General features: G+C 34.9%; 1 protein-coding gene across 1 annotated transcript; it reads left to right on the top strand.

The window, feature by feature from the left end:
- The first annotated feature begins 4,675 nt into the window (after positions 1-4,675).
- LOC117113053 lies at positions 4,676-13,467 on the top strand. Its single transcript, XM_033256281.1, has 2 exons — positions 4,676-4,785; positions 10,662-13,467. The coding sequence occupies exon 2, from the start codon at positions 11,215-11,217 to the stop codon at positions 13,390-13,392; it is 2,178 nt and encodes a 725-aa protein (XP_033112172.1). The 5' UTR covers positions 4,676-4,785; positions 10,662-11,214; the 3' UTR covers positions 13,393-13,467.
- Positions 13,468-13,843: the final 376 nt, after the last annotated feature.

The raw sequence follows: 13,843 nt of genomic DNA, 5'->3' as shown, positions 1-13,843 counted from the left end.
GGCGCCAGAATTCGCCCGACGAGAGCAAAATGGGCATGGTCGAGCGCCGCTTAAAATGTCTCAAAAGTGGTCTAGTGGGCAAATCCCCCCACAATTTTGACAATTTAGGCGTTTCAAAGACTTGCTTAATCGTTGTTAGAGTCTACTAATATGTACAAAATACATTTTTTTTTTCTCCCCAATGGGTGGGGGACCAGCTCTCCCTGACTGGGGCCCTTCAAGATTCATTCTCATTATATTACCTGTTATTAATATTCAGTGGCATATCTAGAAGTCTTGAAATGAGGAGGGGAGCTGATCTGAGAGCACAAATGTGAAGTGGTGCTCTCAATGGTTAAGTACAGGTGTGCTCACTTGAAAAATAATAATAAGTGATTTTTAAATATGAGTTATTTTTTTTCTTCAAACATTTTAAATGGGAGAGGGAAGCTTGTGATAAACCATTGTTAATATTATTGTTCTGGCTATCACGGCTATATATACTTTGAACTAAATTTTCAGAATGAATATTATCTTCTAAAATGTAAACATGGTACAATAGTATAAATGTTATATGGGTATTTTTGTATAGTTAGAGAGCAATAATTTAATCATTTATTTTCACATATTTTAGGTGTATTACGGTACCGTAATACTTTTACTAACTCATCAATAATCACTTAGTGATTATTAATTCATTGTTAATGATAAATAATTTATGATGAATAAATTCAAGGTACTTGAAGTTGTATCCTGTCTAAATTTTGTTGTCTATTATTTAAACAGCATCTAGGTTTTAAATACAATGCTCCACAGAATTTTGGCCCGCTTTTGGTGGCACATTTAAAAGATATACGTATTTACAGCTGTAGTAGATCCAGAGCTTGTGTCAACTATCACATAATGGTGTCTGTGAGCCTATGCCTGGAGACGGGGAATCATCAAAGCCAGTGGCAGTGCTAGCAGGGGAGGGGAAGCAAGGGCTTAAGCCTCCCCATCAGAGAGGTCAAGCCCCAGACCCCTCCCCCCAGTCAGAGCTTGTCGGGAATTCGCACCAAAAAAAAAAAAAAAAAAATTAGGCTTAATGAAATGAAATGTGTGTTTATTGAGTTGAGTTTAAAAGTATAGTAACAATATTGCATTTTATCAACTTTACATTTAAAAGTATTTTTCAAGTCTTGAGAGTGTCATTTCTGGCCATCCAGGTCTGAGTGCAGGTACAAAGGCCCCTTCAAAAGTATAAAGTTGGTTTATGATATGGTAGACTAATTTAAATGGTTTCTATATTTAATCATTTATAATGTCTGCAGAGCAAAACAAAAAGTTATGGATCTTATGCAGGCTTGGTCAGGTAACTGCTACCAGGATCCAGCAGCTGAAATCCCTAAAAATATCCAGTGGTTCTGATGTACTAGAAGACAAATTTGAATGATTTTCTACACGTTTTTCATATATTCCTTCGAGCAGAATGAGTAACTTTGAACGCAGGTAGCACAATGGATGGATTTGATGGGGGAAAAAAAAATTTATATTTCAGTTGCTTTAGAAATAGGTTTTCAATAAAGTATTGTAGTGCATCATACCGTGTAGGAAGCATACGTAAATACGAAAACGGCATTGAATGAATTCAAATGATACGAAGATAATAGCATGTTGTTGTGTTGTGGTGTACCTGCAGCATAAATTGTCCTGTATTGCGGTGAAGGAGTTCTTAATATACATGGTGTCGAATGATCGATACAGAAAAACGTTAAAAATATCAAACAATTTACTATATATAAAGTATTGTATAGTACATGGATTGTACTCTCATACCATGAGCGGTAGAGTATTGACGTAATAAGTCATTTGCAAATATATTTTAATGACTGGATTTCAAAATAGTCTATTTTGAAGGGTGACTTGCTTTTGGGGAAGGTTATTCTCTGTCCGCTACCTTCGTCCATGAATAATGGTATCGCAATGGTATGAATGTAGGGCATGTCAGAATATAAGCCTAATAGATACTATTATATGCTAATATATATATTATTTATTTATTGGATAAATGGATACGTATATAGGCCTATACTCAAACAAACGGCCCTTAATTTCACTGTAAATATGGAACTACAACGCATAATCACCGTCAAAATTTGTGAACATTAACAGAATATGTTGACTGACAACGAGTCGAATGGCCCAGCGCAAGCTACAGCCGTAATATCGGCGCTGGTTCGAACGGCACGCTCGCCTATGGCTCTGTGTACTATAAGGAACTCAGTGCATCTTTCGAGATGAGTAGGGGGTAACCCCGGTGTACTGGTCCGTCTCACAGCCGCTGCCTTCATCCAGTACGAATGTACTAAAATGGAAGAAGAATGCTACCATTAATTTTGTTTAAAGTAATCTAGGGGAAGTGGTTGTCGTTTATCGATGAAAAAATAAAACTTTTAATAAATTATTTTAATATTAATAAAGAGTTTATAATGTTTAGTTTTATTATGTAAATATTAATCTTAGTAGTATATTTATTCCAAAAAATAATATTTACATATTATTCTTTGGAATACATTTTTTTTATTCACAATAATCAAACCGTGCGGACCAATCAGTTGAAAGACTGGCCTCCCATGTATAAAGACCCATAAAATAGAAAATAAAACTTGTTTTAATAGACCTTATAATTTGCATTTTTGTCCCCATTGAATAACAATAAAAATACAATTATGTTAAGCTATATTTCTGACAATTAAAAATATTTTTTTTAAATGGTGGGTAGTACCAGCACGTAAAACATGATTCATGAAAAGTAATTTATTATTTTTTATTAATACTTTTTAATAATACTTACATATTCATTCTTACTTAAAAAAATTTAAGCCACAACAAATGTGTCTGCTAAATGTCAAACAAACCTACACAGTAATGGGCGATATCTAGCCATAATAATAGATCAATATGGATGTATTGATGAATGCAAAATAGGTTTGATATTGGTACATAATGAAAGAACAATAGGGAGAATTTGCTACTAGCGAATGCATAGTAAATGCTTTTATACAGCGCTTTAGAAAGGCGTTTACACTCAATGGAATATTTTTAATGAAATTAGTAATTTGATTTGCTTAGTGGTGGTAGCGACGGACAAGAATTAAAATTAATAACGAACCTCGATGTCTAGCTACTTGTTCGACTCATCGTTGCAATAATATAACAATTATGAATTTTCTAATTACGTCAGATTGATGAGTTTAAATATGATCTTTAAATTTGATGTATTAAAATACCAGATCTAAATAAAACACAATGTATTATCTAGTTGTATTATGAATTAAAGAAAAGAGGAAAGATTTAATCATGGCGTCAAAGAATCGGGGTCCTGTCCTGTCCAATGTTCCCCCACCTCTGGCGCCACCACTGCACAGACATCCTAACCAGATCAGCAAAAAATCTCAGCATCTGAAGTTGTCTACAACTTTGCTGGTACTAACTAGATGACGTAGCACAAACAAAAAAATTCTGGCCAAAGGAACCGCATGGAAAGGCAGAAAAAATAAGAGAATACATATGATATGGATGAAATGGGACTGACCTACCCAAATTTTACAACAATGCGCCAATAAGGACAAAAGTAGACTACAGTGCAGGGCAGAATCAGACTACAGTCGGACACTATAAAATAATAATCTATCCCTGTAGATACTGTAAACCGCAAGTTGAAAACCATAAGTTGAAAACAAATGCAGATAAAACAAGTCAAGCTAATTAGAAAACAGAATATATCTTCATCTGAAAACTTATCGAACAAGTAAAACATATAAGATATTTGGGTTTAAAGATAGACGAAAACTTAATATGGGATTATCATATACTATACATAAGTACTTCTGTAAGCTTCAAGGTTCATAACCTGAGAAACATTGCACGAGTCTTTAATTATTACATTATATTATGCAATTTCTAATCCGAGAATAATAAAGATACTGTAAAACAAAAAATAAGCAAAAATGTGCAGCAAGAGTTATAAAACAAAACTTCGATTATAAAAACTTTCGTAGCGAAACATAATTTGACAGATAAATTGGAAATCATTTGAAGATCGACGTGACCTTGCGATTCCATATCTATTAATGTACAAATATATATATGGCATGGCCCCCCTCTCGTTTGTATAACGAAATCGAAATTGTTTTCGATCGACATGGCTACTCTTCTAGAAACTCAAGACTTTGAATGTTATTGCACCGATCACTAAATGTGTGCCATGGAGAATCCTTTACGGGTTCCTGGGGAAATAGTTCTAGGAATCAAATATTTTCACGTTCAAGAATTTACTAATATAAACAGTAAAACCAAATACAAAAAGCTGTTTTTCTAAATTTGATATTTAAATAATATAATTATTTTCCTTTTTGTAGCATTATTTTTTAAAATCAAAATTAAATGAAATGTATGCTTTGTTGATAGTTTTGCAATTTTATCGTAAAATAATATTTTTTTGGACTTTTTAAGATGGTTAATATTTTTCTGTATTACCTTGATTGTATATTGTTTATGTGGACTGTCTTTATTTTCATTGTAATTTATTGTAAATAAAAATAAAAAATATAAACCATGAGTACAATCCAACTATGTAAATTGACTACTGGTCGTTAGAGGGCGACAACAACCTGCAGGACACGACCCCCCTCGACCCTCCTGTTTTTGCGTTTAAGCCAACCTAAACGGTCGAACTGGCATTATAACAGCAACGATTTCCAATATTTCATGGCATCAATCATGACTGTGTTGATAAACCAGTGAACAAAATCTCGAAGAAATAACGTAAGTTTACATCAACTTTTGTTACTTGGATCATCCAAACGATAATTCTACAAATATTAATAGCGATCTAAACGAATTACTACACTGTTTACATGAAATAGGGCCTACACGCAAACAAAATTGGAATTTCCTAGTGTGCGTCACTATTCTAAGTATTATTTTTTTTAATTATTATTTTTCATATGAACTGCTCGTGAAAAGATAAGTGATGTTTCGCCCATTTCAGTGGCAGCGCATAATTACCGGCGGTTCGTTGAAATGAACCAATGCCCCAAAGTCAGGACTCAGGGGCCCCGCCCCCGTAAAGAGATAAAATTAATGATGTACAGTAAAAACATGCAATGCATAAGACCCTGTCTCTTATACACATCTAGATGTGTATAAGGAGACAGCAGACATCCTAACCACGCAGCCGCCCCGGCCTTCTAAATTGTTTTTTTTTTTTTTTAACTTTAAAAAAAAAAGGAAATATAAATAAAATTGATTTAAAGTCTGAGAGTGCAACTTCCGCTTATCTGGAGGTACCATAATTACAAATGTTCTTACCTCAGCCTCAACCATGGTGGGGGCTGAGGTGCTATACATCCTTCATCTGTGAAAGTACATCCCTGGGCCCCCTCTAATTTTGAATTCCTGGATCCGCCACTGATATTTAAATATAAAGTAGGTCTGTAATGCCCCTTTGGCATACAGTATAAATGGTTAAAAATAATTAACTTTGTCACACAAACACATATCATCGTAATGGTGGAAATTCCCAGAGAGAGAGAATCAGGGGGCAAAGTGTATTGTCAATGTCAAGAGGTACGACTCTTGAGTTTCCTTTGAAACGCAATCCTATCTCGAAAAGTAGTACCATGACTTAGAGGGCGTTCTTCTAAAGAGAAGTCGTCCGTATCTTTAGAGCGCTTCAAATTATAATAGGGGGCCCCCTATCTCGTGGTGTTACTAGTTTTCCGTTTCATTGACTGCATGAAAAATCAGGACAGTCGAAACTTTGCCATTCTGTACTCTTCGATCATGCGAAGACTGGAATCGATTTTATTTAATGTGATGTAGTATTGAGGAGACGAAATATTCGTTTCCTGAATAAAATATTTTGTATTCTACTGTCTAACTCACCGTTTTTGCATCATTAGCCGTGAGGTTTCATGGCATTAGGCGATTTATAAATCCAGGATAATAATAATAATAATAATAATAATAATAATAATAATAATAATAATAATAATAAGTTACCTTGATTGTATATTGTTTATGTGGACTGTCTTTATTTTCATTGTAATTTATTGTAAATAAAAATAAAAAATATAAACCATGAGTACAATCCAACTATGTGAATTGACTACTGGCCGTTAGAGGGCGAGCACAACCTGCATGACACGACCCCCGACCTCGACGCTCCCGTTTTCGCGTTTATACCAACCTAAATGGTCGAACTGGCATTGACAGCAACGAGTTCCAATATTTCATGGCATCAATCATGACTGTGTTGATAAACCAGTGAATAAAATCTCGAAGAAATAACGTAAGTTTACATCAACGTAAAAATTGTCTGTTACTTGGATCATCCAAAAGATAATTCTACAAACATTAACAGCGATCTAAACGAATTTATTTACTACACTGTTTACATGAAATAGAGCCTACACGCAAACAAAATTGGAATTTCCTAATGTGCGTCACTATTCTAAGTATTATTTTTTTTATTATTATTTTTCCTATGAACTGCTCGTGAAAAGATAAGTGATGTTTCGCCAATTTCAGTGGCAGCGCATAATTACCGGCGGTTCGTTGAAATGAACCAATGCCCCAAAGTCAGGACTCAGGGGCCCCGCCCCCGTAAAGAGATAAAATTAATGATGTACAGTAAAAACATGCAATGCATAAGACCAGATCAAATAAACGTATATAAAATCATATTCAGTGGCAGATTCAAGGGTGGGGGTGGGGGAGCAGCCGCCCCGGCCTTCTAAATTGTTTTTTTTTTAACTTTAAAAAAAAAGGAAATATAAATACAATTGATTTAAAGTCTGAGAGTGCAACTTCCGCTTATCTATAGGTACCATAATTACAAATGTTCTTACCTCAGCCCCAACCATGGTGGGGCTGAGGTGCTATACATCCTTTATCTGTGAAAGTACCTCCCCGAACCCCCTCCATTTTGAATTCCTGGATTCGCCACTGATATTTTAATATAAAGTAGGTCTGTAATGCCCGTTTGGCATACAGTATAAATGGTTACAAATAATTAACTTTGTCACACAAACTGTATATCATCGTAATGGTGGAAATTCCCAGAGAGAGAGAGAGAATCAGGGGGTAAAAGTGTATTGTCAATGTCAAGAGGTCCGACTCTTGAGTTTCTTTGAAACGCAATCCTATCTCGAAAAGTAGTACCATGACTTAGAGGGCGTTCTTCTAAAGAGAAGTCGTCCGTATCTTTAAGCGCTTCAAATTATAATAGGGAGCCCCCTATCTCGTGGTGTTACTAGTTTTCCGTTTCATTGACTGCATGAAGAATCAGGACAGTCGAAACTTTGCCATTCTCTACGCTTTGATCAGATCAGGCGCAGACTGGAATCGATTTTATTTAATGTGATCATGGAGGTATTATGTGATGTAGTATTGAGGACAATTAGAAACATTCGTTTCCTGAATAAAATAGTTTGTGTTCTACTGTCTAAATCACTGTTTTTGCATCATTAGCGGTGAGGTTTCATGGCATTAGGCGATTTATAAATCTAGGATAATAATAATAACAATAATAATAATAATAATAATAATAATAATAATAATAATTATTATTATTATTATTATTATTATTATTATTATTATTATTATTATTATTATTATTATTACTGTAACTATTATTATTACTGTAACTATTATTATTACTATTATTATTATTATTATTATTATTATTATTATTATTATTATTATTATTATTATTTGATTTAGCATGACGTCATTAAATCGAGATACCCTCACACGGTGGAAAAGTTGTGATGTTTCGCGGTGTTTCGCGCGCCTTTGCTTTTATTAGCTAGTTGATAAATACCACGACTTCAACCGAGGGAGGTGTGGCTTCTTAGGATGACGTCATGAATAATCTTAAGCAGTTGTCCGTCATCGTTCATTTATCTCATACTGCTTTAGTCAGTGTTATCAAATATAGTACTCAGCACAGTGAAAGTCCTTATGCTAAAGGAAGCGACTTTTCCAAAATTAGGACACCAAGGGCCTTTTATGTTAATCCATTAAGCTCCGCTCCCGACCCAATCATGTTTTATCCATGTCTACTCTTTTGGTTTTCTTTTTATCATCATCATCATCATCATCATCATTATACTTGAATAATCTTTGCTATTGTATAACGTATGTGGAAGAACAGTGGCGGATCTGGGATTTGGTCTTGAACCCAGGTGTAGAACTAACAGATTTAGAAATAGCTGTCGCGATTGATGAATTCTGGCAAAGCATGATAAAATAATAGAATGAATTTGTTATAGTTAGTTGTGATATTTTTTAAATATTTATATATTATTATATCTATGCCTACAGTATTTATTTTTACTTGGCAAGCATCTAAATCTGTCTCTTATACACATCTAGATGTGTATAAGAGACAGATATATATATATATTGTATAGGTCGGAGAACAAACCACGAGAACGAGTTTTTGTATGAATCAACCTTCAATCACCAAAAACGCCGTTACTATAAGGAAACAAATTCCATTAAGCAAATAACAAATATCAATATACGTAACTGTAATATTGTCATAATATGTCATGCCTTATTGGATCTATCGACAGCTTTTGATACTGCTGATCATGTTGTTTTAATTGATCGCTTATCCAATAGGTTTAGTGTACGTGGTACTGCGCTAACATGGTTTTTATCTTTTCTCAGTGAAGGCACGCAAACTGATGTCAATTAGATTGAATCTAAAGTTTTTACGTTTCACCATGGTGTTCTGGGCCCTATGTTACTTTCACTTTACATGTCACCGCTTGAAGTAGTAATTACATCACATGGTATTCAAACCAAAGAGTATGCTGATGAATTTCAGTTGTATATCGCTTTTTTCACCGAAAGATCTTCCTATTAGCTGTCGAAATTACAAGATTGTCTCTCTCATGTTGGCAGGTGGATCATTGCAAACAAACTTAAGCTAAAAGATGACAAAACATAAGTTTTCCACATTACATCTTGACACCTCAAAGACCAAATCAAACTTTCATCTATTCGTTTTGGTGATAAGTCCATCAACACTGTCCCTGGTGCTCGTAGTCTTTGACCTATGATAGATGAAAAGTTATTGCTTAATAATCATGTTACTAATACCTGTCGTTTAGTTAACTTTTCTATCTACAAAATAGGTAGAGTTAGGAAGTTCCTAGATAACAACACCACGGAAAGACTACCGTTAGTGCACGCTTTTCTAAGTTCCAGAATTGAGAGATGTAATAGTTTATTGTATGGTATACCAGCATTCCAGATTGCTAAGTTACAACGTGCAAAACTATGCAGCTAGACTTGTTACTCGGATGAAGGTTCTGACAGTATTTCTTCAGCATTGCGCTCTCTTCATTGGTTACCAGTAGAAAAACGAATTCTTCTTTTAACCTGTAAGGTCCTTCAGAGTAAAGCACTAAATTACTTATCTGAACTTGTAGTTCTTTACCAGTCTGCCATTTACTTAGATCCTCTTTTCCCATGCCTCTTACACCAGTAACATCTAAAACAAAATATGACTTTCGATCTTTTACTGCCAGTTCACCAATATTTATAAAGAGGCAACGTCCTTGACTATGTTTATGGACCGCCTAAAAAAGCATTTTTTTAATATTTAATTTGTATAATATTCATTTTTGAGTGTAATTGCGCTCTGAGAGATTATTATAAGGCGCTATATTAAAAACCTATATTATTATTATCATCATCGTCATCGTCGTCGACGCCGCCGTCGTCGTCATAATGTTTGTTTGTGTGTTGTTTTATGTGTTTAATAAATAAATCAAACAATAATGTTTCTGCAACCATAATTATTGCTTTGTATTTGAATCCAGATAGATTTGAAATGGGAAACACATATAAATTATTATTGTTTCTAGAGGTAGTAAATGATTCATATGCTAGGAAGTTTAAAATATTTGGTGTTCCTCAAACTGACCTTGTCGAAATATTCGTCCGAGAATAATGCAGTCTGTTTTGACATTTACCTTTGACTGTGTTAAATTGTTAAAAATTCAATCGCGACTACTAGAAAAACGTGCATGTAAGATTTTTCTTGGTGATCAATATATTGATATGAAAATGACATTTCAATTTGTAAGCGAAGTCCTCTTTCTGTTTGAAGGCAGGAAATATGCACTTATTTTGCTGAGGAATGTACAAAATCCGATCGTTTGATGCGACGTTTTGTAAAAAGAAATTTCTTGAACCCAGGTGTAGAACTAACAGATTTAGAAATAGCTGTCGCGATTGATGAATTCTGGCAAAGCATGATAAAATAATAGAATGAATTTGTTATAGTTAGTTGTGATATTTTTTAAATATTTATATATTATTATATCTATGCCTACAGTATTTATTTTTACTTGGCAAGCATCTAAATATCCGCCTCCGAGTTGCATGTTGTGTATTTTTATACTCACTAATGCTAATTCCCGCTTGAGTGTATACAATATTGTTACACTTTATGATTGAGATCTTTGAGCACATGATACTAGTATATGCAAATGCGCTGCCCGCAAGTCATATTACCTCAGAGGTTGGGTGAAAGTTGGCTTAATTACAGAAGATGCTTACGTCTACATTAAAATAAATTTGGTAGCTAATTGTCTCAATATTATTATTCTTTGTTGCAGATGGAGATGAATACAAAGAGGAAGATGTGTTACTTACACTTGTTGTTGTTTGATGCCTTTAATTGAGAAAACCAACACACATTGCCAGGATGAAGTAAGGTTATTCTATGTCTGCAAGGGGAAAAGGCAACAAATCTGACCAGACCCAAGTGTTTAAACGTTCCAGAACTTCTCAAACCAAACGGCCCTTTTCAGGGCCACGAAATAAAAAAGAGATTTGCATGCTATCGTTTCTGCAGATTATAATGTAGTGCAATATTTACTAATAATTATTTTCAGTGACGATAAAGTCTTATTAGTGGGCATGCAATAAAATCTGTTCATGGACTTTTGTATGAACCACTGAATTAAAACGGTTGCACAGTTTTTCTTCCACAGACAAATAGGCCTATCCGACAGCCAACAACGAAAACATGATGTAGCTGACAACAGTGTAGGCGGGCCTCTGGCAACAACAGCTGGTACTGGGGTAGATAGGGTAATCCTGGACATTGGTCAGTGCACCCTCAACAACAATGCAGATCTGCAAGAAGCCTATGAAATTGTGGAGGAGATGGAACACATCATATCTGATTCTCTGCTGACAGCAAATCACTATTTCATTGAGAATATCAAGTCTGCTTTAATTGACAGCGAACTCGACACGTTTGAATCCAAACCTTCAATCAACTGTAATGAATTGAAAGATGAAATAACTAACATGACCCTTCAATCTATAGGCCTACCTTTCAATTTAGAGACGAACGACTTCTCTCTACTTTTGGTATTCGTGACCCTTGGCTGTTATATTAAAAGTTTGGAGATTTTAACAACTGAATTAGAATCTAAGTTGGGAAGGTTAGAAGAAGTGTTAAATATAGTGCTGGATGCCATAGACAGTTTGTTTGACACACAGGATACTAATAGTCAAGTAGACACGGAGGTTCAAGAAGAGTTAAACTCATCATTGTCAACTGAAGACACTGTTGCAAGTAGTGTAAAGCTTCTAATCAATGAAGGACAGGCTTTGGAAACCGCTATCCATCCCATGGTTTGTAAGTGGAATGAGAACTGCCACAAGAAGCAAGGTCAATTTGAAAACTTATCAGAGGCGCATGTAATATGTGAACGATTTAATGGAGAGTGTTACGGCTTAATCGGCAACGAAACTGTCACACTTGTTGATAGGTGTATGGGCGAGACAACATCTCTAGACCTAGACTATAATAGTGTCCTGGTATGGAAAAAAGATTGCCATCCTGTCCCCGTTAAAGTTTCAAGTTCCATTCACAAACGAGAAGCTGGTGCCGGAACCGTAACACTGTATCAAGACTCGTACCACAAAGGCATATTCGAAGACTTCCTTGTTGATTACATGGGTGCGGAGTTTAACGGCAAAACATTTTCGTTCTCATGCCAACTTACTCCTAGTACTGTGATAGTTTTTCAACACTCACAATTTACGGCCTTTCAAATCTCATATGAAAACGAAACACCATATGAGGGCAAGGATTATAACGATCGTTTCTCGTCCTTTATTTTTCTGCCATATTCTTTATCCATGCTTTGTAGAGAAACCGAACCAAACTTTAATGGGATTGTTAAGAATGTATGTGCTGACACTATATTTTTATCCCTAGTCAAGATAAAGTCTTTGAAACTATCATGCGAGACTTGCAGCGTTACTGTGTACCAAGGTTTATTTAAGGCGTTTCTTGCAGACGTTTTGAAAATCAGTGAAAAATGGATTAAAGTAAGATCAGTTCAATTTCGACCTTGGGATTATAAAGAATACCAGGGAAAAGTCCAATCGCCTGTTACCTTTTATGAAGACAAATATTTTGAAGGCCAAATTAAAGAAGTAAAGGAAAAAGCCGGTTTTGTCAGCGACGCAATGAATGACAAATACTCGTATCTGAGTTGTTTGGGAAAATGTAATGTGCTGCTGTTTGACCACAAGGAATTTTACGGGACAGTAATATCATATCAAGGCTCGCAAACCTTTCTGGACAGATTAAATTACAAAACGTCCTCAGCAGTGCTTTACCTATACGACAATGTAGACACCGGAATGATGACAGTGTTTTGCAATTTGGCTCCTTCGACACGTACTTTAAATGTACTTCGCCGCAATTGGATTGACGCATACAAGAAATTGGCTCCCAACCTCAAAAATAAGATTACAGAAAGAGAGTATTTAGCTTTACGTGCATACACAGCCAAAGGCAGGGTTAACGGCGGCATATCTACAAACATGAATAATTATTTAAGAGATACCCCTGCAGGTCGAAAGCTCCCAAAAGCAGAAATTGATATTTTCAAAGAAAATATGATTCAGATTGATTCTTTTCTAGCTGAACAGACAAAGTACGTCAAGTCATTGATCCGTTACGAACAAGTTTTACCTGGTTTAAACGATTATCGTTCAAATAGAGAAATCTTTAATCCGACATACTTAAGTACATCAAAAAGAACCGATCTTAAGGTAACAGATGTCATTGGTACCGTTAAAAAAGGAAATGATTATTACAAACTGACGATACAGCCAAAGTCTGCTGTAGATGTGCACCAGTTTCTTCCCCCTAGTGAAGCAAATTACGATTTGCTGGAAGAAGCAATTCTTCCTCGAAATACGAAGTTTAAAATTATCCGGATGGATCAACCAAAATCAGTCACATACACAATCGATAATGAAAAATACAGGGTAAAAGAAATAAGCCTGTTTGTAGAGGAGATAATTCCGTCGAATTAATCTATGGGTGTTCTAGAAGATTACACAAACACAAATTCTACTGTTTGTCACAAATTTCATTTTAATATCTTTTCTCGAAATACGAAGTTTAAAGTTATCCGGATTGATCAACCAAATTAGTTACATACACAATCGATAATGAAAAGATACACTGTAAAAGAAATAAACCTGTTTTTAGAGGAGATAATTTCGTCGTAGATTAATCTGAATGTTTTAGAAGATTACACAAATACAAATTCTACTTTCTAAAATTTCATTTCAAAACGTAAATAATGGTAGTTATTATAACATACAAATATGAATGTAAAACTCTATCCGGACTATAATATAGTCATGATGACATCACATCATGTACCATATATGGGCACGTCATGACTATATATGGACTTACAACAGGTTTTTTCATAGAGAATTTGATGTGCACAGAGCTTTAGAGGCATACACACCAATG

The sequence above is a fragment of the Anneissia japonica genome, unplaced genomic scaffold, assembly GCF_011630105.1.
Source record: "Anneissia japonica isolate Jap-2015-1 unplaced genomic scaffold, ASM1163010v1 scaffold288039_len1115542_cov189, whole genome shotgun sequence".
Lineage (NCBI taxonomy): Eukaryota > Metazoa > Echinodermata > Crinoidea > Comatulida > Comatulidae > Anneissia > Anneissia japonica.
The sequence above is the reverse complement of the archived record's forward strand: the minus strand, read 5'-3'. Positions and strand labels throughout refer to the sequence as shown.

What these genes read in the sequence shown, in the direction of transcription:
- LOC117113053 (XM_033256281.1), top strand. Translation starts at nt 11,215, where the DNA reads ATGGAACACATCATATCTGATTCTCTGCTGACAGCAAATCACTATTTC.